This window comes from Oncorhynchus tshawytscha, linkage group LG03 (assembly GCF_018296145.1).
Source record: "Oncorhynchus tshawytscha isolate Ot180627B linkage group LG03, Otsh_v2.0, whole genome shotgun sequence".
NCBI classification, from domain to species: Eukaryota; Metazoa; Chordata; class Actinopteri; order Salmoniformes; family Salmonidae; genus Oncorhynchus; species Oncorhynchus tshawytscha.
The window spans coordinates 40,065,571-40,093,406 of NC_056431.1; the positions used below are offsets into that span (position 1 = coordinate 40,065,571).

The 27,836-nt window shown below is 40.1% G+C and overlaps 1 protein-coding gene across 3 annotated transcripts; it reads right to left on the bottom strand.

Moving 5' to 3' along the window:
• Positions 1 to 111: 111 nt before the first annotated feature.
• LOC112235400 (signal transducer and activator of transcription 4) lies at positions 112 to 26,569 on the bottom strand. 3 transcript variants are annotated; one of them, XM_024403862.2, is made up of 22 exons: positions 26,398 to 26,569; positions 25,645 to 25,773; positions 24,994 to 25,129; positions 13,515 to 13,613; positions 12,940 to 13,111; positions 12,410 to 12,495; positions 11,701 to 11,852; positions 11,233 to 11,391; positions 10,710 to 10,802; positions 10,528 to 10,587; positions 10,236 to 10,256; positions 9,830 to 9,923; positions 9,512 to 9,553; positions 8,254 to 8,337; positions 5,965 to 6,063; positions 5,287 to 5,422; positions 4,939 to 4,991; positions 4,520 to 4,614; positions 3,331 to 3,467; positions 2,780 to 2,971; positions 2,469 to 2,514; positions 112 to 1,195 (listed from the first exon to the last, which is right to left on the bottom strand). In XM_024403862.2, the coding sequence occupies exons 2-22, from the start codon at positions 25,770 to 25,772 to the stop codon at positions 1,192 to 1,194; spliced, it is 2,088 nt and encodes a 695-aa protein (XP_024259630.1). In that variant the 5' UTR covers position 25,773; positions 26,398 to 26,569; the 3' UTR covers positions 112 to 1,191. The 3 variants fall into 3 exon arrangements, with proteins under 3 accessions (XP_024259630.1, XP_024259624.1, XP_024259617.1); XM_024403856.2 differs by having other exon boundaries at positions 9,512 to 9,556; positions 26,294 to 26,569; XM_024403849.2 differs by having other exon boundaries at positions 9,512 to 9,556; positions 26,398 to 26,568.
• Between the last annotated feature and the right edge of the window lie 1,267 nt (positions 26,570 to 27,836).

Genomic DNA, 27,836 nt, shown 5'->3' on the forward strand with positions numbered 1-27,836 from the left:
GTAATGTGATATTGTACCCCCTAGCGCGATTGTCCATTGTTTGTAATCTATGTATGCTTGTGTTCCCTCATGTGCTTTATGTATTGATTTGTTGTTAATAAAAAAAACTAATATTTTTTTTATAAATAAAACTATCTTGCGAATAAAGCCTGTAAATTAGTGTTTACACTTGACAGAAACTACTGTAGCGCCGCTGATCAGTGAAATAAGGAAGCAACCTCTTCCTTCAAGGCAAAACAGTAACCTAAATGGACAGCCCAAGGTGCTTTCCCATTTTACTACAATAGGAGGTACAGTAGCCACATGATGCCAACAATGTAGCAGATCAAAAAAATGCCAAGAGAAAATGAGAATCGGGTATTGACATATGAATCGGCACATCTGCATTTGAATCATTCACGAAATATTTCAACATGAGGAAACGTTGCGCTTCTGAAGAGCATGACAAAAAAAACAAAAATCTTACTTGGGAATTTGTTTACGTGTTAAATTTTAGACAGCAAAATTAGTAATCTAACCCTGGGTTACAATCTGATAAACAGTCATTAGTCAATTAATAAAAACAAATTACTATTCCACATATTCAAGGAGAGAAAAGCTGATGAAAAAAATATTGCTTTGTCCAGTACAATATTTTATCCATCCTCTGACTGTTGATCATGGCTATCTATAGGTTATATTCTACTCAGTAGTAAAGACAATAGGAGAAATCATATGTAGTTAACCCTTTTTCTACTCGAGAGGCCTTGGGCTCTTAGTGCAAAAATATCAAATTGGTAGCTAAACTAAACTAATGAAAAAGAATGGGATAATAAACATTTATTCTTTGTCCAAACCTTGGTTCGTGATAGAGAAGTTTAAGACATATAGTCCAACAATAGGCTAACATTAGTGCCACATAATACAAGACATTTCATAATACACACAATTAAATACATATTTTATGAGAAGTGATATACCACTGCATGTAATATCTACTTTACACTTCCAACATTATACGTTTGTATTCATGACAATGGGCTCAAAGACAATACTAGCAGTTGGATAGAAGAGCAATATATTGTGATCAGATGTAAGAGAAAATGCCACATCCAGTGACCCTCAGTGGAACACGAGTCGTATACTTGGCATACAAGTCGTATACTTGGCATACTCTGCAGGTCATCTTGTGTTACTCGGAGTACGGAGAACTCATCTGTATAATAGGGAAGTAAAAGTCAGACAAATGCTTAACTTAGGACAATGCAAATAAAAGAGAAGATTATCGAATTTCAGCAGGTTCAGTCCATTGTTATTTGGAGACTGGCTTAGAGAGGCACAACTGCGTCTCTGCAATGATGAATGAGTTGGCTACAGTAGATAGGTCTACAGTATGGGGCTAGGCTAGCTAGCTGCAGTGTGTCTTTTAGGTGGGGTGGGGGGTTACTGTACACACGACAGTCTCAATCCCCAAGGGGCTTAGGTGCTGTGAGTACGTCAAACATCCCAGGGGACATGGGGGGATTCTGGGGAGGGAGGTTAGGCACTGGGGGCAGCAGCAGTGGAGAAGAGTTTCAGTGTTGGATAGCCATAGCTAGCTAACATAGCATCCCTCTGTTTCAACCGGGTGTTTCAGTAGGCTAAACTAGCTAGCTGCATCCGCTAGTTAACTGAAAAAAATAGTAAAGAAATAAAAGCTAGCTCTCTAGCCCTCACTTTATTTAAGAAATGGATTTCAAAACTGTTCAACTATAGTCTTTGGAGTCAACTACTTACCACATGTTATGCACTGTAGTGCTAACTAGCTGTAGCTTATGCTTTTAGTACTAGATTTATTTGCTGATCCTTTGATTGGGTGGACAACATGTCAGTTCATGCTACAAGAGCTCTGATAGGTTGGAGGACATCCTCCAGAAGTTGACAATTACTGTGTAAGTCTACGTTGCTTCCAGAGGCAGTTTGAAACTCGGTAGTAAGTGTTGCAACCGAGTCAGTCGATTTTTACACGCTATGCGTTTCAGCACTCGGCGGTCCCGTTCTGTCAGCTTGTGTGTCCTACCACTTTGTGGTTGTTGCTCCTAGACGTTTCCACTTCACAATAACAGCACTTACAGTGGCAGCTCTAGCAAGGCAGAAATTTGACAAACTGATTTGTTGGAAAAGCGGCATCCTATGACGGTGCCACGTTGAAAGTCACTGAGCTCTTTGGTAAGGCCAATCTACTGCCAATGTTTGTCTATGGAGATTGCATGGCTGTGCGCTCAATTTGAAACACCTGTCAGCAACAGGTGTGGCTAAAATAGCCAAATCCACTAATTTGAAGGGGTGTTCCACACACTATATATATACACAAAAGTATCTTATATATATCTATATATCTAATATAGCCTACAATGGGTGCATTTTAAATACACATCTTTGGTGCAGGTCTGCATGCATTGTCTGGTCTGCTCAAATTAGAAGATAATAACAAACTGTTGTGTACGCACTGCAAAGTGGAGATGGGAATCCATGTAGATGATATATATGGAAAGACTGCAAGAAGATAAAAAGAGAATATAGGCATTTTAGTAAACAACCATTGATAATTGCATGTTGTGTACCAACCAGCCCCCTGTCCCCTCCCCAGTAACTAGGTACCACACGTAAACATCCCCACAAAACAATGAGAAAATGTTGCACTCCCCATTACATACTTTCATTCACAGAGAAGTTGCTGGAACCTAGGTGGTCACAATTCCTATATCTAAAGTACAAGTCAAACCCCTCTATCATAAACGTGTCTTGGTAACCATCTTGCCTTTGCTCTGCTGACTGTTGTAATGTCGTCTGAAGGACTCGTCTTTGGGGATGCCGGGGTAGAGGAACTTGAGCGGGTTCTCAGGGACCTCTCCGTCTGCGATGACCTTGTAGTCCCGGATGATGTTGGCGAACGGGAGAGCGCTGAGGCGTGATTTGGTGTACGGCTCCACCGAGATTAATTTAGCCTCTCCTGTTGACAGACACAACCAAAGAGCCAATCAGAGTTGGATGTTGACAGAATACATTTTAAGACACTGAAAGTTTAGGTGCTAATTGTTTACGTCAAATTTTTGGATTTCAATGTTAACCGCATGGTTCAGATAAGATAAATGGATTCATATTTTATGAAACCACACAAATAATTTGTTTTAGGAAATGGTGTGGGGAAGTGTGACCCTTTATGTCTAATGAGGTCCTTTCTGGACAATATTTATCTCCATGAAAAGGGGACCCCTTTTTGGCTCAAGAGCAGATGCAAAAGTTCCATATAGCCTCTTCAAGGTCAATTTCTCACGTCGCCACAGTAATTGACAACCGAGCGGGCCTCACCACTGTCGGACTGCTTCACCCAGGTGAAAGTGATCCCACCCAGGTGGCTCTCACTGAAGCGCAGCAGGAATGTCCCAGGCTCCTTGTCCTTCAAACAGGCCCTCTCTGTCTCCTTACTGACAAAGCCCATGATGCAGCTGAAGGAAGCACAAGCAAACCACACCATCAGTTACATTATGCAGAAACACCCACTAACGTAATGAAGTACACTCTTCTAAAGCCCTCTGAGTAAATAGATTAAATGAATGGAACTGAACCTAAATGATTCATTTCCCAATTCCCGCAAAACTAGAAGTGTAGGCCTACATTGTCGGCCCGCTATACAGTTCTATGACGACTACCGTTTGTAAAACAGGTAGTTGCATTGGCTTGATTGATTCCTGACAAAAGGTTAAGACTAGGCTATAATCATTTTGCCTATTTAAGATCTGAATATCAGCTACCCAAGTTACATCAGGAGTTATCTGGAGTCAATTTGCAATGATAATTGATGTTTTTACACACTGGGAAATGCAGTATTCGCTATGAATCAGCTCAGCAAAAAAAAAAAAAAAAGACTTAATACCAACGTGAAATCATTGATTATCATGATAATTTAGCAGTCGTGAGTAGTCTAGTTTAATATTGTCCATTTTATTTGGACCGGTCCTGTTTTTAGGATATGGTGTTTGTTAAAATGTTAAGTCATATTTTCATCAAAGCACATTTAAAAAAAAAATTGATATGGGGTGCCATTTAATGATGTAAAAAGTGTCTGTCACATGACATGAATTTGTTCTCCAGTCTAGGCTACAGAAAAACCACAAATGCTACTACAGAGCGTTCGTTGGTGGAGCGCCAAAGCGCTGCATCTTTCCAACAGCGCCCTGGTTAGGCGAGCTGGGCATTGGTAAGCTAAATATTTTTGAGTCCCTGCCCTTTGCAAAGTAAGCGCAGCTTATCATTGGGTGGAATCAGCACTCACCTAAATAGCCCATATGACAATGGGTGAGAAAAGTTAATTGTTTTGGGGCAGAATTATGTGAGGTGTTATGCGTTGTTGGAAGTGCGTCTTCTTGGCGAGTTTAGCTAGCAAAATGCCACCCTCGTCAATCTGCAGCCCTAGGCGGCCACCTAATCTTTCTTAATGGGCACGCCAGCCCTGGCCTAAGGGGATAGGGGTTGTTTCTGGATAGGCCACAAGTCTCACTTGTCGTTCCAGATGGGAAGCAGGTGCTTCTTGATGAGCTCCAGGATGAAATCCAGCCACATCCAAAAACTGAAAGGCTTCCCAGGAATATTCTCCTGGAAAAAGCAGACGGAATGGGAAAGAGATGAGAATTACCCTTAACTTTATACTGAAAGATGCCATAAACGTTTATCAATTTACTTTGACCACTGGAAGTAGGTTAAGGGGAAGTGAGGTGATTTTTTTTGTTGGAGAAGGACTCCACTAGGAGCTGAAATGAAAAAGTCAAGCCCGTCAAGATGGAGAATCACAGTACAGTACGTATATGAAAGCTTCTACATAAAGGTAGTATTTGTTACTAAGACATGACATCATCCACCTTGTGTGTTTAAGACTTGCAGTAGTAGGACTATAGAAATTGGTAGGACAGCTTGACCTACCTTGCAGAATTTGGACCAGGATACCTGACATTCATTGTGAGAGGCTTGCTGACCTACAGTGAAGATTAGTCATATAATTCTGAATATCAACTAACCAGTACACATTTCATACACTATGAATATTCAGCTATTATTGTACAAAAATAACAATCCTTAGATAATATAGAACGATTTCATACTTGGAAGTCAGAGATTCTAAACAAATATCTGATAATTCATATTGCTATTCTGTCAAACTTGAAAATACTTGCGACTGTTCGCCGTTCCTCATGAACTGGGCAAATGAATGGTGTATGTATGCCAAGAGTTTTATGTTCTAATGAAATGTGTACAACTAGGCTGCTGTACCCATGAGTTTCTCTCCCAGCATGCACAGCTGCTCCCTGTTGAGGCCCCGCCCAGTGAAAGTCGAGAACTGCCAACTCAGCACTTCAGAGAGCTGGCCCCAACTGGCCCGCGGAGGACTGGCAAAGAAGTCTAGGTTCTAGAGAGAGAGAATTCAAAAACAACCCCCATGTCCACTTGGTGAAATACCACAGTATGCCATCATAGCAGCCAGATTTGTGACCTGTTGCCACAAGAAAAGGGTAACCAGTGAAGAACAAACACTGTTGTAAATTCAACCCATATTTATTTATTTTCCCTATTCTACTTTAACAATTTGAACATAGTTACAACACTGTGTGGTATATATATATATATATATATACATACATATATATATATATATATACATACATATATATATATATATATATACACACACACACACACACACACACACACATTTGAAATGTCTATTTTTTTGGAACTTAAAGTGCAATGTTTACTTTTCATCTATTGTTTATTTCACTTTTGTATATGATCTATTCACTTGCTTTGGCAATGTTAACATATGTTTCCCATGCCAACAAAGCCCCTTGAATTGAATTTTGAGAGAGAGAGCGAGAAAGGCAGAGGGGGAGGGTTAGAGAGCATAATAAAAGATAACACCTAAAACAATGGTAGTGTGTGTCGTCAGCTCACCCTGGGTTCGTCAGTCAGCATGTTGTACCACATGATCGAGGCCCAGCCTCCAGTCAGCTGGCTAACATTAGAGATGACCACCAGAGGAAAAGAGCAGGTCTGCAGAGAAAGAGACACACACACACACACACACGATCCCTCCCAATGTGTTCTCCAATCTCATAAAACAGTTTTTTTAAATGCTGCGTTATCCTTGCAAGGGTAAAGTGCTCGAGTACTGAAAACAGGGGTGCCAATAATTAGTTAACTCAACTTGTATTGAGCAATTGTATTAGTATAAAATATAAATGTTTCCATTTTATTGAGCCTGCAAGGAGGCCAATAATTATGGACCTGACTGCACACAGAAAGTATATGCTTGCCTTTACGGAACTGAATAGACATCCTACCGTTACTTGCTGGGTCTATGGGCCCTAGGCTTAACTAATTGTTCTGTAACCTGACTGTGTGCATTAATATGTGAAGTAAGCATATGCGACCAGGTATTGAATGCATGTACCCAGGAGACAGCAAAAGTACAGAGTTCAGGGCCAGCTCCGTCTTGACCTCTTGGTCAGCCAGGCCAAGCAGATTATCATTTGTTCAGATGGTGACGAAAATAAACATGAAAAAGGGAAAACTAGAGACAGGCATACCCAAACAGACTACACCAAACGAAAGGCCTCATGTCCACCAAAGAAACAAGCAGCCTCACGGCTCTGACTGACAAACACCTTGATTGCCTGCACTTGTGGGCTTATAAAGGCTTGGATCAGCATTTAGACCCAGTTGGTGCTGCCCCCTGGGGATGGAGGGTTGAAGTATTGTCATGACGTTGGCCTCTTTGGGTATAGCAAGCCCATCTCCCTCTCCCTGCCTCCCCCTTGCCTCCTTCAACTAGGCTGCTGTGGACAGAGGTCGTAAATTCCTGAGAAGACCTCATGGACACAGTTATAGAGTCGTTTTTCATGGAGACAAAGGAAATCCTTCCGCCTCACAGAACTTGAGGAACGAACAAATTTCATGTTCCGGAGAAAGTGTAAAAGATCGGTGAAGAATCCAGCTACGAACTGGTCCGTTTGTCACAACTTGGGAAGCTCATGGGAGACGGTGTGGCCACATTACCATAACGCTGTTTATATAATAGCCCCAGATATAAGGTTTACATCTAATTGTTGTATAAGATGAATGAGTGAGTATGATACTGTTTACACAATTTTACAATGTGATTTGGGACTGTTTAATGAAGGAAAACTCAAAAAGGGAATTGGATTTGAACTAAATCAGAGTACCGCCCCTGAGCCCAGTTAGGGTCAGACATCCTGGGACAGCCCTTTTATGCCATTCCGAATAAAACCCAACTTTGAGAAATGATCACCAGACCGTGCTTACCTCAATTACGAGATGGCTAAAGGTTGCAGAATCTTTTAACCATACCACGTGGTTAAACTCTTAAACTATCGATACCGACAGAATGAGAACATGTCTTTGATATTAATTACTAGTCTGCAGCTAGGAATTCGGTATCATTGAACGCGAAGAACGACAACCGCCAAAACAACATCCATTCTATAACGAATGTCACTGAACTATCCCCTCTAACCAAGACAGAGAGAGAGAGTGAGAGACTGACAATTCTACAAAAGAAAGACTTTTCACCAACGATCAAGACGACACACTTCTCCTTTGTCTAACAAGCCGCCATGCCGGTTTAGCCCACTAGGGCACATCCTCCTATCATTACATTTACCTTTGTTTGTTTGTTTATGCATTTCTGTGAATTACTTAGTAATAAATCAATTATTTAAGACAATTGACGTATGGATGACTCATAGTGAAGACTGGGTTCATGCAGATAACCAACAACTTACGACGTTTGGAATGAGACTAACGTGAGGTAAAGTAAATAATTAATTAATTCGAAGACTAATTGATCAGATACAATATCTGAAAAGTTATTTTAGGAAATGATAACTTTGTAATCTGAATATTTTTCCTTGGTGCCCCGACTTCCTAGTTAATTAGTTATGTGATTAATCAGTTGATCGCATAGTAACTAATTACAGAGAATCTTTGATAAAAACTACCAGTCTTCAGTTAATGATAGTAAAGACACGACAGTATCTAGTCATGCTCCTAAGACCTAAACTACATAACATATTCCTTAACATTAAACAAGGACTAATAATAACTGACAATTTATGCTATGTGGGGGTTCTAAGGCGTGTGTGAGGGACTATATGTGGAGTATTGTAAGAATGTGTGTGTGTCGTATTCAGGATGTGTGAAGGAGTGTGTAGACTGACAGACCTCCAGGTCGATGTTAATGCCCTGTATGTTGAACTGGGCCTCGAAGCTGAGGGAGTGGAGCTCCTCCGTCACAGAGAGAGGACCCTGGAACCAGCAGAATACACACACACTTTACTAAACCTTTTCCTCAGAACACATTAAATACAATAGCCAAGGGCTACAAAACCATTTTTGTTCAGTGAGTGACCCACTAAAAAGTGTCATACATTTCAATGACAAACTATCAACAAGGATAAGGAATTTGTCCTATTTAACAAAGAACAGCATTCCATAACAAGGCTGGGAAAACCATCTCCTATGAAGTAATAATATTTTCTCTTCAGTATATGAGTAATCGGGCTAAGTTTGATAGTGGCATTCATTAAGTACATTTCTGGATGAAATAAGGATCCTGTATCCTAAGAGCATGTGAGGGAAGGCTTGACCTGAGTTTTGTTGAGTCATGTGAATAAAAAAAAGGTTAAATAAAAAATATATACAAAAATGAGTATCTATGATTTTTTTTTAACTCAGAAAGAGTTAACAAGGTTTTTCATCTGCGGTAAAATGATGGTGCCATCTCGAAACGTATACAAACACACTATTGTCCTGAAAAGGAGTAAAAAAAATATTTAAAAAAATTCAAATTGAGGGGAAAACTTTAAAACCATGGTAATGTTGCCCTCTACCGTTTTAAGAAAGCAACTACTTTTTCTTAATGGAAGTGTTTGAGTTGTGTTTTTTTTTTTAAGATATCACCTCGGGCAAAGTAATTGACCTCTAAATAAATCGGAATTATTAAACTCTTAATTCACCTCAGTGTCCAATAACTTTAATTAAATGACCTCTGGTTGACCAGAATTTATATTTTTTGTAGTTGTCATTTAAAGACTTAGTTTCTCCCCAAAGCATTTCTAAAAAGGCTAACATGGAAAACAAAAAGGTTTGCACTAGTAACCACAGTCAAAAAGTCAAATTTGGCTATATCGCAAAAATTCATAAAACAAATATTTGCTTAATTTAAGGCATAAGGTTAGCAGTGTGGTTACTGTTAGGTTTCAAATCAGATTTTAAGAAGGAATAGGCAGCGTTTTTGAGTTTGTGGCTGTGGAAACTAGTGTCAACCGCAAACAAATCTGAAGGTCAAGTTTCAAAGGTCAAGCTTTCCTAAAGTTCACTGTGCTAGAGTGTAACCTTTTGATAGGCTTGAGTCACTGACCCTTAACCATCATTTAGGGAGAAACAAAAATTACTGTTCAACTGTCATATTTCCCCTCACCTCGTTCACCTTTGTACCGTTAACATATTTCTTCTCTTTCAGCTGCTGAAGATAAATATACAGAAATTAATCATAAAATGAACTATTCATACAATTTCATGTACAGCTAGGCCAGAGCGATCATAATAAATCATTTTTGCAATATAACAGGGTCACTGCAAACAGTTGCATACGTCCAGTATGGCTGCTGCAGCCAGCCCCACTGGACCAAATCAGTTTTGAGTCCACTAAAATGTTTCACTAAACCTGTGGATTAACAGATTTGAGTTTGAAATTATTATGAATATGTTAGTGGGGACAGTGAAGGTGAGAGATTACCAAATGTCTGAACTCTACAGATAGACAGCCATTTGATGATTCCTCCACGTCCATTACTTTGGTGGTGGAAGTCAGGATGAAGAACTGACGATGTCTGAAGGGAGAGGGATGCGGTAAAGCCACAGTTAATAGTCTGAACTAAGCACACACACACACAAAATGAGCTAAGATACATGGCAAACGCATGCAGAGGTAAAAACAACTCAATTTCAAGGTGAATTCCAGGCAACTGATCATTCCGATCATTTAAACCAGGTCATCTGATTTGTAATCAAAAATGGCTTCTCGTATCGCTCTTTTTGGTCACTGTTCTACCTCATCCCTACACACACACACGTCACTTGATATTGGCCTAAATAACAGTAGAAGGAAATTCCCACTGAACAGCCCACACAAGTATACTCACACTCTGCCAGGGGGGAGGTACCTACACACAGGGGAAAATAATATAGAAAAAAGCTAAATTACTCCGTATTGTAGTGCCAGCTTGCTAATGGATGTCTATGAAACATTGTTTATAGAACACAGTATATCCGTGACATGTTCACATACAGTATGTGTAACAGAGCTTCCAAAGAGCAACCACTGGTTCGCTCACCCTTCAATGAATGTGCCACAATATTTCTGTGTTACATTGTCACCAGTGTACAAACATTGGCTAAAAGATGGAGATTAAAATGCTTTTGCGGATGTCTTACTTGTCAAATATCGTCTTCACTTTCAGTTGATAATCCACCTCTGGGAGTTTGACCAGCAATCTGGATATACAACGTGATCAAAACAGAAATACTGACTAAAAACACACATTTAATATGCACCCACACACAACAAATTGATAATCACAATTGAGTTGTGTTGCATCTTGATACACATACTGTACCTGACTTTGGTGGTGAACTGCACCCCGGTCTTGATGATGAGAGGTTTCTGGGGGTGGGTTGGCATCCATGGCTGCTTCTCCACCACAAATGAGCTGTGGACATTGCACAAAGGATGACACAAAGATGGCACACAAGAGAACGACAATAGCACGAGAGCAGTTGTGTACACCACCTAGATTTGGGTGGAGGCAATATAAGTCAAGTCCATTTCCCTGTCAACAAGACCATTAATGCGTCCCTATGCGTCCAGTTTTTTGGGGATAATTATTTTGTGATGGATATTTTATAAAATTATTTGTATTTACAAGTGTGGTTGCATCCTAAAGTTTGCAGGCCTTCCATTTACATTCAGCCTTTCTAAATTCACAAGCGTGGTCATTTAACCAAAGGGAGACTGGCAGACAGTTTATGCTTTGTTTAAACTGGTGCGCCTCCGACTCTAAAGTAGAGTCTGACATATGCATTTAGTTAGATAAGGGTAGGTATCTGACCAGAGGTGTTTGGTTTTGTTGAGGTTAGTACCTTTTGATGAGGTGGTCGATGAGGTATTTGACCTGCTCCTCCAGCTGCGGTCTCTGCAAGGAGATGGGGTCGCTCGCATAGGTCACCTTCAGGATAAGTTCTCCCAGTTTGTCCAGCTGACGTTTCATCTGGAACAGACTCTGGGCCGTCAGAGTAAACCTGAGAGAGAGAGAGAGCGGTCCCAAGTTACTGTGTTTTAGGATTGAGTTATTAGTTAAGAACAGTGTCTCGGGCCTGATTGGCGTCCCACTTTTTCTCCATCCCTAGCAAACACAGCTGATTAATCAAAATTGCATTCTAAACTGGAGCTCATGATTAGGTGATTATTGGAGTCAGGTGTGTTTGTTGGGGCTGGGGAAAAACTGACACCAATCAGGCCCTCGGGGACTGGAATTGCCCATCCCTTAAGATTCTGTGTGTGTACGGTATATGTGCGTGTGCATACATTCCTGCACATGTGCGTTTTACCAGTTCTGGAGCTGGTCCAGTCCAGTGAGCAGTGGGCCACCTATACAGTTGATCTGCTGCCTGCGTTTCCACTCCATCAGCTCTGGGTTCAGCTGGGAGGCTATCAGAGCGTCAATCTCTTTTATCATGTCACTCATTTTAGACAGGATCTCCTGTGGCGGAACAATAAAATCTCAATGCTGGTCCGGAACTGCTGTGACTCAGTTGGCAAGTGCATGGTGCGCGCAACGCCAGGGTTGTGGGTTCGATTCCCACTGGGCCCAATCCATATGATTATGTATGCACTAATTTATGTAAGTAGTATAAGCCCAAAGCAAATTCAATTAATATGCTTTGATATCGTAACTCACTGAACTGTTTTGCAGTGTTAAATCAAACTTGCAGTATTGTGCTTGATGCCTCGGTGCGCTGCACATGTCGCAGGCCCCAAAAAAGGAAAATCTTTAACAATCGTATCTATATACTGTAGATAAATATTCATAGAGTTGTAGACTTAAACTGCATCAGACAGCAATTGCATAAGTACCTAACACAGTTATAAATGGCAAATTTTGGCACCAATTCAAATAAATGCATATTCACTCCCAGATAAGGGCTCGCAGATAAGGGCTTTGACTGTTTACAGCCATAGAGAGTAAAAAGGTGCAGCTGACAAACATAGCTGAATGCTGGTTTATCTAAATGTATGCATGTTACAGTGTCCCCACACCTTCCTCTTAAAGTCCAGGTTGTTGAGAAACTCCTGCAGTCGGGTCACTTCCTGTTCCATCCCCTCTGTGTTCCTGTCCGCCGGATCTGAGGGACACAAGCACATCTAATATGACAGCGGGGGGGAAAATAACTTTGGTAACACTTTAAAGGGGCAATGTACATTTTTAGACTTTAATATTAATGCAGTATAGCCATTGATTATTGAAGAATATAACAAAAAGGTGGTGATCGCTATGTTGTTTTTCAAATCCCAAATTGCCCATTTTAAGCCTATATGCTCACGATAAGTCTTACAGTGCATTATAACCGCATCATAATGCATTACACCTGCAGGGCTTAAGTAAAGTCTTACCCTTAGTTATTCAATCATTCCACCACATCAGGCCACCAGAGGGTAAGACACAGCTATTGCCATATTACTTACAGCTATCCGATATTATATGAGAGCTATCAAATCATCTCAGATCTTAGGGGATTCCATAGGGTATAGGAGCTGGAAGTTGATTTCAGATTGGCCAGATAGCTGACCTCGAGACTGGATAGTTTTGAAGCGTAAGTCAAAGTCATCTTGCATGTCCTCTAGACATTTCACTGCCGGGTCCAGCGTCTGCACACTACTCCTGATTATGACCACCCTGTTGTCCATGTTCTTCTGTCTCTCGAAGGCCACGGAATTCTGTACAGATTTCTCCAACGGGCCCTGTCAAGAAGATAGAGGTTAACCACACACACACACACACGTAGGATCTTAAAATTTGAGCCAGTTTCCTACAGCAGGAAAATAATCCTGCAGCAACAGGATGCAAATTATTATGTGGACTATAATTAAATGGGGTCGATACATTTTTTTGTAAAGGATCATGACAAACTTTTAAAGCCTTTTGAAACCTCAAATACACTACAAGTTTAACATTTCCTGCATTGTGAGAATATTCTCCAGCAACGGGGTGATCAAATTAAGATGTTACATCTGTATGCACACACACAGGCCTTTCGGTTGCACTTTAGTCTTCCTGCCTCTGTTTTCCCAGGTATTTTGAGGAAAGAAAGATAAGAGGGGGAAAATCATGGAGGTTTCCTGGTGACATAACAGAGTGACACACCTGTTCCGGTATGTTGGCTGAGGCGATGATACGACGCTCCTCTCTGAGGCTAGTGGAGATGACCCCGGCCATGAGCAGAGGGTAGGCTTTGTATTTGATCTGAAACACACACACACACACACACACACACACACACACAATATTTGAATCTCTTAGCAAAACTGCTAATGTGTTGGGTTGACAGTCGCTGGACCTGGGTTTGAATTCTGGTGCGGGCTAACCCCCTGAATTTGCTGCAATATTATGCTACTGCTGTCTACACCGCTTGACATATGCAGGCCCCTGCCTGCATGCGATCTAAACCCGGTCCCATTGCACTTCTACTGGGCACAAACTTGTTGAATCAAAGCGGTTTCATTGTAATTTGTCAACGTATTTAACTTACACTGTTGTTTTGAGGGTAACATTTCAACCACAGGATTATATCATGGTAACCAATTTTCAACATAGACAAACCTTATATAAAATATGTTGAATTTGTACCTTTAAAACAATGTCAGATCTTTAAGGTTATATCCACTATCAGAAGAAAAAAATACACTGCTCAAAAAAATAAAGGGAACACTAAAATAACACATCCTAGATCTGAATTAATGAAATATTCTTATTAAATACTTTTTTCCTTACATAGTTGAATGTGCTGACAACAAAATCACACAAAAATTATCAATGGAAATCAAATGTATCAACCCATGGAGGTCTGGATTTGGAGTCACACTCAAAATTAAAGTGGAAAACCACACTACAGGCTGATCCAACTTTGATGTAATGTCCTTAAAACAAGTCAAAATGAGGCTCAGTAGTGTGTGTGGCCTCCACGTGCCTGTATGACCTCCCTACAACGCCTGGGCATGCTCCTGGTGAGGTGGCGGATGGTCTCCTGAGGGATCTCCTCCCAGACCTGGACTAAAGCATCCGCCAACTCCTGGACAGTCTGTGGTGCAACGTGGCGTTGGTGGATGGAGCGAGACATGATGTCCCAGATGTGCTCAATTGGATTCAGGTCTGGGGAACGGGCGGGCCAGTCCATAGCTTCAATACCTTCCTCTTGCAGGAACTGCTGACACACTCCAGCCACATGAGGTCTAGCATTAGGAGGAACCCAGGGACAACCGCACCAGCATATGGTCTCACAAGGGGTCTGAGGATCTCATCTCGGTACCTTATGGCAGTCAGTCTACCTCTGGCGAGCACATGGAGGGCTGTGCGGCCCCCCAAAGAAATGCCACCCCACACCATGACTGACCCACCGCCAAACCGGTCATGCTGGAGGATGTTGCAGGCAGCAGAACGTTCTCCACGGCGTCTCCAGACTGTCACATGTGCTCAGTGTGAACCTGCTTTCATCTGTGAAGAGCACAGGGCACCAGTGGCGAATTTGCCAATCTTGTTGTTCTCTGGCAAATCCCAAATGTCCTGCACAGTGTTGGGCTGTAAGCCCCCCCCCCCCTCCACCTGTGGACCTCCAAATCCAGACCTCAATGGGTTGATAAATTTGATTTCCATTGCTAATTTGTGTGATTTTGTTGTCAGCACATTCAACTATGTAAGGAAAAAAGTATTTAATAAGAATATTTCATTAATTCAGATCTAGGATGTGTTATTTTAGTGTTCCCTTTATTTTTTTGAGCAGTGTATATTGGCTGGGCAGCACCTCCTACTGGAGAATTGAGCTACAGCTACCCTTTGGTCTCCCATCCAGGATTTTAATCCTACCCAGCCTTGCTTAGCTATTTTTGTCACTGACTAATACCAATGCACTATAGTGAGAATGATTGTGGAGTAATCTCCACATAAAAAAATAAAAAATAGATTTACTGTTGCTGACGAAGTCATGCCAAAAATGTAGGTTTAACAGAGCAAATTAAATGTGACCATACTTTATCACTCAAATGTCAAATGATTCTATTTAGGACTAAAAGTCATCAGCTATTGTTTAAATATTATTTTTTACAACACATAGGCTTAGTGTTTCAAGCTCTGATTGATTTAAAATTGTAGGATATTGAATTGTATAACATGACTTTTATAGTTTCAGTCACCTCAATATGGCCATGGATGTGATACTCATTTTAAGGTTGATAACTTAATACTATTGAATTGTGTTTGGTTGACAACGCAACTAGATATCAACATTTGAATGAGATATTTTCTGCTTGGATAGTGCCATCTGTACCATTGACTAGCTTTCATTTGTTGGTTTTCCAAATGAATAGTTTGTGTTTGATTCCCGTCACCATCTCAAGCAAAAATCGAACTTAAAGAATAGGGCTAAGCCAGTTGCTCAGATGGACAGCAGTAGATACATCTCCTTAAAATGTTGATATTTGGTTGCGTTGTCAACCAAACACAATTCAATAATATTAAGTCATCTAACATTCAACCTTAAAACGAGTAACACATCCACATCCATTCAGTAACCATATTGAGGTTTCGGAAACTATAAAAGTTATGTAATCATATAAAAGCTTGCATGTTCACGATAGCATGCATCGAGTGTCGCAGGTCTGTGGAGATCTTCACAATTGCTGTAATATGCGTAGAATCTGGAACAGCATTGATCTCTTGCACCATGTACTTTTAACGTAATCTCAACTGCAATCCAGGTCATTTGGTTTTGCTACTAGATTAAGCACAGTGGACAACACAATCTGTTGTATAAATAAACAAAATATCTGACATCATATTCCCATTTGAACTTTGATGTGCTTTTAAAAAATGGGCGAAAGCCCAGTTTTAGACATTTGGGTGACAAGTAAGCCAAAAATATGACATTGTTTTTCCATTGGAATTTGGTTGTCCTTTTAAAGATGGTTGAAAGCATGGTGATAGCACATTGGAAATTCAACTAACTTTTGGCTGTGAGTGGGTGAATCTAGGTTGTAATCTCATTGATCAACGACTCAACCAAATATTATTCATGTTGAAATGATGTGGTGTGCCCAGTGGGTCTCTGTCTCCCTCTCATTTAATGTCTATCCCTGTCAATAAAAGTACTATTAAAAAAACATTTGAAACACAACATTTACATTTTTCGAACTAAATGGATAAAAGGTGAAATAAAACTAAATAAAATGATTTTCTCTAAGAGCTTTTTGAAAAAGTGCGTTCTGTCAAGATATGGTGGTTTCTCAGAAACACAAATAGAGCATGGGGAGAACATGAGGCTAATAGCGGATTTATGCTTGATCTGGAAATACGGTCCGGATGCTCTGTACGGAGGGTGTGATGCAATTGTGGAGCATCCGGAGGCCCAATCGAGCTTTGTACGGCGATGGCGTGCCTCCTAAATTTTGTAACAATGCGGAGGGCTCCGTATAGCTCCGCATTGACATGATTGGTAGATGGTAGGCAGGGGTGGGAATTCCTGCAAACACACACAAACTCAGTTCCTTGACAACAGGTCTGCTCAATTGCTCTGCAAAGCACAAGTAGTAAGAATCCTCTGACCTCTGCAGAGGCCGTATCGTCGTGAATGCTGTACGGCCAAACGCAGATTCGGATTGACCATGCAGAGCCTTTTAGGTTTGCCCTACTTTCTCCTTAGAATGTATTGACCAATAAGGAAGTATTTAACTTCAAAGGGGTTTTTCCATACACTGTACATCCTTGAGTAACCTGAACCCACTGTACTGTCATTGCTCTTCACCGTGTCGTAGAATTACAACACGTTAATCACATTACTCTTATATAAGAATGTAATCTTATACTAGTACTCACTTTTTAATTTAGAGGCAACAAAAGAGTTCTTAACTCTCATGTGTCAGTGTGAAGAGAGAGAAGCCTCTGAGATTGACCGTCAACAGTAGATTTACGAAGGCTTGGTGATAAGACAACATTCCATGAATAGTGTGTGTGCCTGTCTGTCGATGCCAGGGAGACCCAACCTCCATTTTTTTTTTTTTAAAGGAAAGGACCTAGGTCTATTGCATTAGTATTCCTGTATAAGCAAGCAGTAAATGAACTAGAGAGAGATATTTGGTGTCATGTAAATCTTGATGTCTGTTGCATGAGAGCACAATGTACCTTTGTATACACTCTCTTATCTGTGAAATGTCATGAACATTCAAGAGGATGGACTTTGCTATAAAATGCTGTGGCTTAGACCTGCTGGTTGGGCTCTCAACTAAATCAGCCACAGGTGGGTCGTTGACAAGCTCCTTTACTGCAGTAATTAAATAATAATGTTTGATTGTTTTGAGGAAGTCTAAAATGGTCTTTGATTAGAATAATTCCACCACAACCAACACAGCACACACAGAGAAAGTCTGCCATCAGGTGTGTGTGTGAAGTAACAGGTCTGCCATCAGCCAAAAACAAAATCTACTATGACAGTTTGAACAAGGAGACATTTACTGTAAATAGACCAGGCCTACATGGGCCGTGTTTATTAGGCACAAAATGTAAGAAAGAGGGAAACAGGGAGGTATTAGCTGAACTTATTCAATAAGAAATGCTTGTTTTGCTACAGTGTATCCTAAAGAAACAAAACCATGAATGGACTTGCCCTCTGTACCCCTTAATTTGTTCCTTTCGTTAGCTTTAGCAGTCTCTGTGATCTGAACCCAGTTCTTTGCAAAATGTGTCTCAAACACCACATGCATCTTGCCATATTTTTATCTGGTTTTGCAAAATGCCGCAGATTCTCTCAAGGCCTCTGTGACAAAACGGAAAGTTTTGATGTGAACATGTGAAACCTGATTTCTCTTTCAGTCTTTGTCTGTGACCAATGACAGGAGGGTGATTCAGTCTTGAAAACCCACGCGATACCCTTTAAATCATCACAATGACAACTACAGCACAAACAAACAACGTCAGCTCAACGGTGTAATTCAGCCTACTGTATTCAGAGAAAGACAGTAAAACCCCCATCTATCATCCCTCGGACTTTTTTTTAGCTGATCAAGAGAAATCCCCTTAGAAAAATAGGTTCTGAGTGTTCGGCTCTAAGAGTGTATGAAAGGCTATCTACAACCTAAAAACGGGTTATTTGGCTGTCCCCGTAGGAGAACCCTTTGAAGAATCCTTTTGGTTTTCAGAGAGGGTTCTATCTAGAAGCAAAGGGTTTTACCTGGTACTTGGCTGAGGCGACAGGTAGCCTAGTGGTTAAGAGCATTGGGCCAGTAGCCAAGATTTTGCAGGTTTGAATCCCTGAGCGGTCTAGGTGAAATATCTGCCACTTAACCCTAAATTGCTCATGTAAGTCGCTCTGGATAAGAGCATCTGCTAAATGACTCAAATCTAAAAATAAAAATAAATGTATTGTCAATGGTTCTCTTATGGGGACTGCTGAACCATTTGGTAACCTTTTTTCTTTTTTAAGAGTGTAGCTTTAGATGAGACATAAGCCCTGCAATCTTGATTTCCAGTACTAATAGATTTGCATAGTGGGTTGAATATATTCTTCTTTCAGTGGGTCAATGCCATCACAACAAAATGCTATTTAGGTATGAAACATTGGAGAAGGTTATTTTTATTTATTTATTTTCATAAAATGCATTTCCATAGAATTCCCTAAATTGACTGAGTTCAAAAGAACAGACCCCAAACAATGCTTGTATACCTTCAAGGAACACTCAGCACAAATTGTCTGGAAAGAGATATTTTCCGCCTGTCCTCTGTGCGTCATAGACATTACACCTAAACAACAACAAAACACACGTCGCCAAGCACCACCCCCAAGTCAAACCTCTCAATGTTCGCGCTACTACTACCTCTGAGAAGCATAACACGATCTGCACACACATTAAATGAAAGTGTGGAAACCACAAGGTTCTGCTGAGGTATGTCTTCCCTACATTAGTTAGTGTAACACAGAAATATGGCCCCATGCCCATCAACCTCAAACAGCCATTTTCTATTCCTGTTAGTGTTTTAAGGTACAATTTTCAGAGAATCTAAGAAATATACTACCACCAGTCAATGTCCTGAGACCTCAGCAAGACTCCGAACATGTTTCTTTGATTAGCCTCAATAGGGTAAGAGGTCAAATTATGACTGGGACAACACTTATCAGTGAAAGAATACTCAGCATGGGGAAGACCAATACACGTGTAAACCAATCCCTAAAGCTACATTTAAAAAAAAAAAAAAAAATGTTTTTTAAAGACATTATCGTCTTTCACTTCCCTATCCATACTGAACACACACACACACACACACACACTACTCCAGTCATATTCAACTAGCGGACCACTGTCTGGATCAGGAACCAGAATTTTTTTTTTTTTAACTCAGTCGGGCTTTTAATACTTACACATACACTAATGTATGTAGACACCCCTTCAGTGGATTAGTGGATTCAGCTATTTCAGCCACACCCGTTGCCGACAGGTGTATAAACTCAAGCACACCGCCATGTAAATCTTCATAGATAAACATTGGCAGTAGAATGGCCTTACAGAAGAGCTCAAATTACTTTCAACGTGGAACCGTCATAGCATGCCTCCTTTCCAACAAGTCAGTTTGTCACATTTCTGCCCTGCTAGAGCTTCCCCGGTCAACTGTAAGTGCTGTTATTGTGAAGTGGAAACGTCTAGGAGCAACAAGGGCTCAGCTGCAAAATTTTATGCCACAAGCTCACAGAATGGGACCACAGAGTGCTGAAGCGTGTAAAAATCTTTCCAGTGAAGGGAAATCTGACGTTCTAGACGATTCTGAGCCTTCCACTTTGTGGCAACAGTTTGGGGAAGGTCCTTTGTTTCAGCATGACAATGCCCCCGTGCACAAAGCGAGGTCCGTACCGAACTGGTTTTGTCGAGATCGGTGTGGAAGAACTTGACTGGCTTGCACAGAGCCCTGACCTTAACCCCTTTGGGATGAATTGGAACGCAGTCAGCGAGCCAGGCCTAATCGCCCAACATCAGTGCCCGACCTCATTAATGCTCGTGGCTGAATGGAAGCAAGTCCCCGCAGCAAATGTTCCAACATCTACTGGAAAGCCTTTCCAGAAGAGTGGAGGCTGTTATAGCAGCAAAGGGGGGTGACCAACTCCATATTAATTCCCATGATTTTGCAATGAGGTGTTCCATGAACAGGTGTCCACATTCTTTCGGTAATGTGGTGTACTTCCCCAGAGTCAGATGGACTAATGGATACCATTTGTATGTCTCTACATCCAGTATGAAGTAAGTTAGAGGTGGTTTTGCGAGCCAGTGCTTACTAGCATTAGCACAGCTGTTACCATAAACTTTCAGCCATTACGCTAGACAGCAACTTCCTTCAAACTGCACGCAGAAACATAAAAATTGTATCAATGAGTTCATCGGACTCTGGGGAAGTAGATAAAGGGCTTCATTGGTCTGGTGGTCACGAAATTTCATTAGCCAGTGATTGTCAAGCAAATAACTGTCGGTCTCACAGTAATTGACCGTAAATTAACAAACACATTTAGCATCTCCTGGCTTCCACACATGGCCTGGCCTACAAGCCACTGATGCTGACCTATGTAACATCTACATTTGAAAAAGTCTAATAAATCCATTTGTTTTAGACCGGTCTAAACAAGCATGATAAGAAAATGTAGTCTATTTCAGAAGAACAGAATAGCATACTCTCAGTTGTCCTTATCTGACTATGCCAAATGGCTGTGGGCTACACAGTTCAGACAGGATTTGCTTAGAATTCCATGGCATTATTTTATAGTAGGAAGAATACAATTGAACAAAGCTGAATAAAATAGGATGTTTTCGCCAAACGATTTGAGGTAGTGCACATGGCTATTCTGTGTTGAGTGGTTAAGAAATAGGTATTCTTATATGCTTAATTTAGAGTTATTAATGTAAATGTAATTGTTCTACAAATGTTGGGCTATATGTTTAGATTTTTAAGACATTAAGGCTGCATGATTATTTGAAAAAAGGTGCTAGAAAGACATGAGCTCTGCTTTGTTTTTTTTTGCACAGGTTGTACACACTACATCAGTCTCTCATTCACAATTTGACAAGCACTTGATAATGCATAGAATTTCACAGCAGCATCCCCTTTGTGTTGCCGTAATGCACCCTAAAAAAAAAAGCCTTTTGTGTCCAGTGGCTGTTGTACCCTTCTCCTCGAGTACTGCGCACTCCGTCACGCGATCGAGTCTTTCTCGCAGGTTACAAGTGAAGACAGACACATTGGGGAGGCAACTGCTCGCGTCCTTATCCAATTCCAAGATGCATATTGAAGATATTGGAAAAAGTGTCCACATTTACTTTTCGTCAGCCAACAAGAGGAGTAGGCCTAACAAACAGCAAAAGTACTAGCCTTTGTCAATCTACTGTCCCCCATAGTACAAAGGTTGACCTATTCTATTCTCTGCAAGAAATAAAGGGCATTATCGCTTTTATACAATGGGTTACCAACATGTTAAAATATTGATCAACATATTGATTAAAAATGTTATTTTGATTCATACTATTTCATCCTTTCACAAGATATAGTCACAACACAAATCTAGGTTTGCTCGAGACGCAACCCAGTCGTTCGTTCTATATGTTCCATTGCCATACTGGCTGGCAACGTTCTTATCCCTTGCTTACTAGCTGGCCAACTACAACTAACTTACAGTCATGTCAAACAGTGCAGACAGAATAACCGTAGCTGCATTTGTTTAAACTGTTTTCTAGTGACATTTATTTGGATACATCCATAACAATGAGCTAATGAGACAACCTCGCCTGGCATGGAAAATGTGCTCACTCATTAGGACACTGTTCAGAGGAGCTAGCCAACAACACAGCTAACAACTTCAAACTGAAGCTGGAAAGACTGCAAACTACCTGCACCTTTTTTTAATTGACGTGTGTGTGTGTGTGTGTGTGTGTGTGTATGTATATATATATATATATATAAAATAAATTATGCCAGCGTATTCATGATTTCGGCTGGCTGAGAAACGCTGCCTGCCTCCTTCTCGTCCCAACCCCTACACATTCATTACATTACTATGGGACAGTTGCAGATCGAATTTGAATATTGAAACAATTTTTCAAATGCCGGAAAGACAGACCGTAAGGTTTATACAAATCTCCACTGTTAAACTAAATGTTAATCTAAAAGAAATGTGAGATAATGTCGAGATGCTTTTTATAGCGGAGATCAATTTTATAATTTACCTTACTGGGCTGATGAGACAATGGATTGTGCAGTCAGATGGAACAGGGTAAATAGGCATTTAAATGTCATAGATTTAGCTGGTGGTAACTTGTTGAATAGACACCAGTTAGAATGCGCTTTTAAAACAATCAGCATTAGACCCACCCGTTGTATAAAATGTTGATAAACTATTAGGCTATTTCTTCACATTATAAGCACATGGTAGGAGGCTATAAGCGTGAATATTCCATTAGCGGAAAACACCATTATCAAATGCAATTATGCACGTAATGCTTTTGTTATAAATGTGCATGTTTATGGTGAAAATTATCTTCCCCTAAATTGAAACTCACATGCTGCTTATATATGCCAGTTATCCGCTTTACAAGGGTTGTAAGAGCCTAACTGTGCTTAATTTGAATCAGTTATTTGGCCACTTTAGTTGTGATACAAAACCTTATTGAAACATATAGGCTTATGAGCCAGGCTACCTTGTTTCTTATGCTAGGCATCATTCACAAGTGATACATAATTCACAAGTGACAGGCTAATATTGTCAGCCATCAGACTATTCTTGATTTAATCTCGTCTTTACATGTACTAAATCATTTTTTTGTGAATTTTGTTTTGATTTAGAATGGACCATTATCATGCACCTGTATCGAAAAACAGGGGCAGCAGAAAACAATAAGTCATCTATGCACTTAAATAGTGAATGGAAGACGCTTTTCCCCGTGGTTCATTTTCATGCCAGCCAGGCAAGCTATACTCCTGTAAATATAAGCAATGCGTTTAATATTAGGAAAGTTGAAAAATAAATATAGTAGGCCTAGCCTATAGAAAGCGGATCCTCTTTTTAGAAGAGGCAATCACTGTTTTCTCACGCAATTACATAGCCTATTGAAAGGTTGCGCAACATGAGCGCTCATGTGTGTTTGATTCGATATTCCATTGCATTTGCATTGATGTCAGAGTGATTAGAGGGACAACAGAGTGCTGAGTACCAGGGAGTTAGCAAGTTTGGTAGGCTACTAATGACCATCAGCAGCATCAGAGGTTGGAGAAGCCTAATTACCATGACTGAAGGGTCACGTGGAATTTGACTGCCGCGTAACCGCCGGGGTGTGGCGGTAATATGGTCACCGCAACAACCCTAGGTTGTACTAAATCACCTCAATGCTTGAATGCATCAATTTCAAGGGGAGACTGTTATCAATGTTGGATATGCATGGTGTATGGTAGGCTGGCAAACTGATTTAGTGCAGCATTCAGTCGGGTTTTAACTAGGTAAGGTGTATGCAGGGCTCATTTTGGTCGCATATGCTCCTAAGTCATTTGCTGTGCGACCTGGAATTTTATTTTGAGAGTACTAGTGGGACTACAAGAAAGTATATATCACCCAGGATAATTATTGCTACAATTAGGCTTCGCTGTACCGCTGCCACTGAGTGCCATACACCACAGTCCGGGACACAGCAATCAATTGCACTTATCGGCCTACGGCTGGCCAATCAGTTAGCTCAAATTACAGTGTCTGCAGCTTCCTCGAGCACACAGCAAAATTTATACTGTGAGATTTCTAAACTTTTATAACCATGACTAGAGAGACCGTCAATGAATACAGCAAACAGCTGCTGTTTTTAATGAGCGAGTTCATCTTTTGTTTTTATTCAGCACTTTTTGAAGCCATAAAATGTGCTTCTTCCACTCGCACTTCAACCAGAACTGTAGCTGCAATGAATGAGTAGTTGAGTGTAGGTTTGCATTGTTATTATTAGCGAAGGGATGGTGAGAGGCAGACCCTCTGCTGCTCTCTCTCCCCCCCATCCGCTGAACCTGACCATCAGATGCAGGCACCATCAGTCCAGTAAAAAATCATTTTTATAATCATTATTTACATGTATGCTCACTCAAGTAATACAATGGAGCCATTACCGGTGTGATCATATACCTCGTGTTTTGAAATCATTTAGAAACTACCATGCCGACATCATTGGCAGGGCATTTTAAGCATAGCCAACATGCAGTGATAATGTATTGGGCTTATAGCCTACGGCACAAACCTCATCGCTACCGAACTGTTTTTAAGTGTAAACTAATCGGAACAGTAGATTTCAGCATGCAGGTTTTTGTATCAACATTTTAGCTTTTTAATAATAAGCAATGTATTTGAAGGGTTATTCGTTTCGAGAGCACAGCATGTGCTTCAAACATAGCTAGAATTCATATAGGCCCAATAAAGGCTTTTATCTAAATCAACGTACAAATCCGCTTTTCTGAGGCTCCTGAATGTTATGTTGTGCACCTAATTTTAAGTTGGAAACACCAGTGCTACCAATAATTTTTTTGTTGATGTTTTTGCCCTGGGTGTATGGTATTGTAAGGGAGGTTGTTGTGGCACCTGTAACTGCTTGTTGATGTTCTTCAGGTTGTGTCTTTGTAGGAAGTTCTGTTCCTGAGAACACTGCCTGTCCAACTGAGACAGGAGATTGCTGAGGAGAACTGTCGCCATGGACTCATGGTGTGCGGCCATATCCCTGAAAAAGGCACATACACAGCTAAGACAAAGTGTATCCAATTTCACCGTGTTTAATCCAAATGTGATTAATAAGAACATGTAGAAGATACACTGAGTATTCAAAACATGACAAAACACCTGTTCTTTCCATGACATAGACTGACCGGGGGAATCCAGATGAAAGCTATAATCTCATATTAATGTCACTTGGGGGGGGGTATAAAAAGGTGATGTTTTGCACCAAATTTAGCTGACAGAATTATTTAGAGCTGCAGTCTCCCCGGGTGAACATATAGACATGAAAACATTATGTACAAACACACGTTTTAAAAACAGAGATCAGGGACATTGCTGTGGGATGATAATATTTGTAAAGTACCCATCAAAAAATAAATATTGCACACAGCCCAGTTAATGCACCCATTGAGATTAAGACACAGTATTCCAGTGTTGTAGTGTAGTATTTTGACACTCCAAACCAAATGCATACATGTGTGCAAACACACATTCACCAGTACAGATACACACACTCACCAGTCCTGGCTTTCAATCCAGTCAGAAAGCACCTGCCGAATCCCCATGGGGAAGTTGTCATCATAAAGGTAATCCACCTGCTCCAGGTATTTGAACTCGAGCTGTTGAATTTGTTTCCATTGACTCATTCTGTGGTACAATGCCAACACAAAAGCATATTAAAAACGCCAAATCAATTACACTTCAGAGGGTCATTGAAGGAGCAGTGCTTGTAAAATTAATCTTATTTTTGTCCAGATAAGTAATAGTTTATGATTGTGCTCTTTTTGAATAGTCTACCCATTATCAAACTGTGCTGCATATTGTGTTTTATTTACGTATCAAATCAAACTTTATTTGCCACTTGCGCCGAATTCAACAAGTGTAGACTTGTTGAAATGCTTACTTACAAGCCAGTTCAAGGAGAATAAAATATTTACCAAGTAGACTAAAATAAAAAGTAATAATAAAAAGTAACAAGAATAACCATAACGAGGCTATATACAGGGGGCACCGGTACAGGCTAGTTGAGGTAATCTGTACATGTAGATGGGGACAAAGTTACTATATGCATAGGTAACAAACAAACAAACAGCGTGTATCGGCAGTGTTACCATCACTTCCGACTTCTTGTCATTCCCATTTTTACAGCAGCATTAGCTTTTCTTACCTTTATTTCTGTAGCGGACCAGGATTTTTTTTTTTATGTATACTGTAGTCATTGACTATCAAAACATAATTGTTTGTGAGACGTCACGGTTTGTGAAAGCCTACCTGTGTCTTTCGACTCGGTGCTCTCTATCACATAAATATCCACCGTACACAAGTCATGAGAATGTTTTTCAGTTGTTTCCTCTTGAAGGCTTCGTGAATTCCCGACCAGAGACTTCTTTTACGTTAATCGTCACGTAACAGGCCTGCCTTACAGGTTTTGTCATCTCCCTCCCACGCAACTTGGTCTCAGAGGATTTCGTATTATTCTGTACATAAACCCGTTTCTTATGATGTGTTAGACAGGTGGATGGGTGGTTGTAAAACACAAATATCTAGCAACCCAAAGGTTGAGAGTTCAAATCTTATCAAGGACAACTTTAGCATTTTAGCGACTTTTCAACTACTTTTTAGCTACTTTGCTAACCCTAACCTGAACTATTTTTAAAAAACCCTTCACCTAACATTAACCCTTAACACCTTTAACTCTTAAGTGTAACATTAATCTTAACCAGTAGCCTAGCTAACGTTAAGCGAGCTAACGAACTGAATGGAGTGTTTCTGGAAATGGGCGTGTGTGGATCATCAGCAATGCTTGTAACTATTAGCTTTACACAAATCATTATACATCGAGTTAAAAACAAAGGTGTCATTGTATGCTGATGATAATTGTTTTCTTTTAAATCCACAATTTGTATCCCTTTACAGCCTCCTAGAGGATCTAGATACTTTTTCTAACCTCTCTGGATTACAACCAAATTATGATAAATGCACTATATTACGTATTGGATCACTAAAAAACACTACTTTTACATTATCGTGTAGTTTACCAATAAAATGGTCTGATGGTGATGTGGACATACTCAGTATACATATCCCAAAATAAATAAATTATCCCTCCAATACATTTCAATAGAAAGTTAGCAATAAAATCTTGCTATCATGGATAGGAAAATACCTGTCTTTTTGTGGAAAAATCACCCTGATTAACTCTTTAATCATATAACCAATTTATATTTTTTCTTATGATCTTGCCTACACCTAGCGAAGTTACTTAAATTATACGAGGAAAAAATATTCAATTTTATTTGGAACGGCAAGCCAGACAAAATTAAGCGTGCCTATTTATATAATGAATATGAATTCGGAGGGCCGAAATTCTTACATATTAAATCATTAGACCTACCACTAAAGTCTTCAGTCATAAAAGCAGTTGTATTTGAATCCAAACTGGTTCTCTAGCAAATTCATAAGAATGTCTCATCCCATGTTCAAGAGTGTCCTTTTTCCCTTTATTCAGATAACAACCTCGGACTTTCAGTTATTTGAAAAGGAAATCATCTCCCAAATATCGATATTTTTAAAACAAGCCAGAGAAAATTGGTTGCAATTTCAATTTAATCCACCAGAAGAAAAAAATAACAAACAATACCACACATATTGTGGTTAAACTCAAATATACTAATAGATGAAAAAAAGAAGGGAAAAAATGAAGAATGTTT

Coding starts and splice junctions, on each gene's coding strand:
- LOC112235400 (XM_024403856.2), bottom strand. CDS start 25,772: ATGAGTCAATGGAAACAAATTCAACAGCTCGAGTTCAAATACCTGGAG. Junction 13,112..13,514: donor CAGCCAACATACCGGAACAG/GTGTGTCACTCT, acceptor TCTTCTTGACAG/GGCCCGTTGGAGAAATCTGT. Junction 9,924..10,235: donor TACCTCCCCCCTGGCAGAGT/GTGAGTATACTT, acceptor CTCTCCCTTCAG/ACATCGTCAGTTCTTCATCC.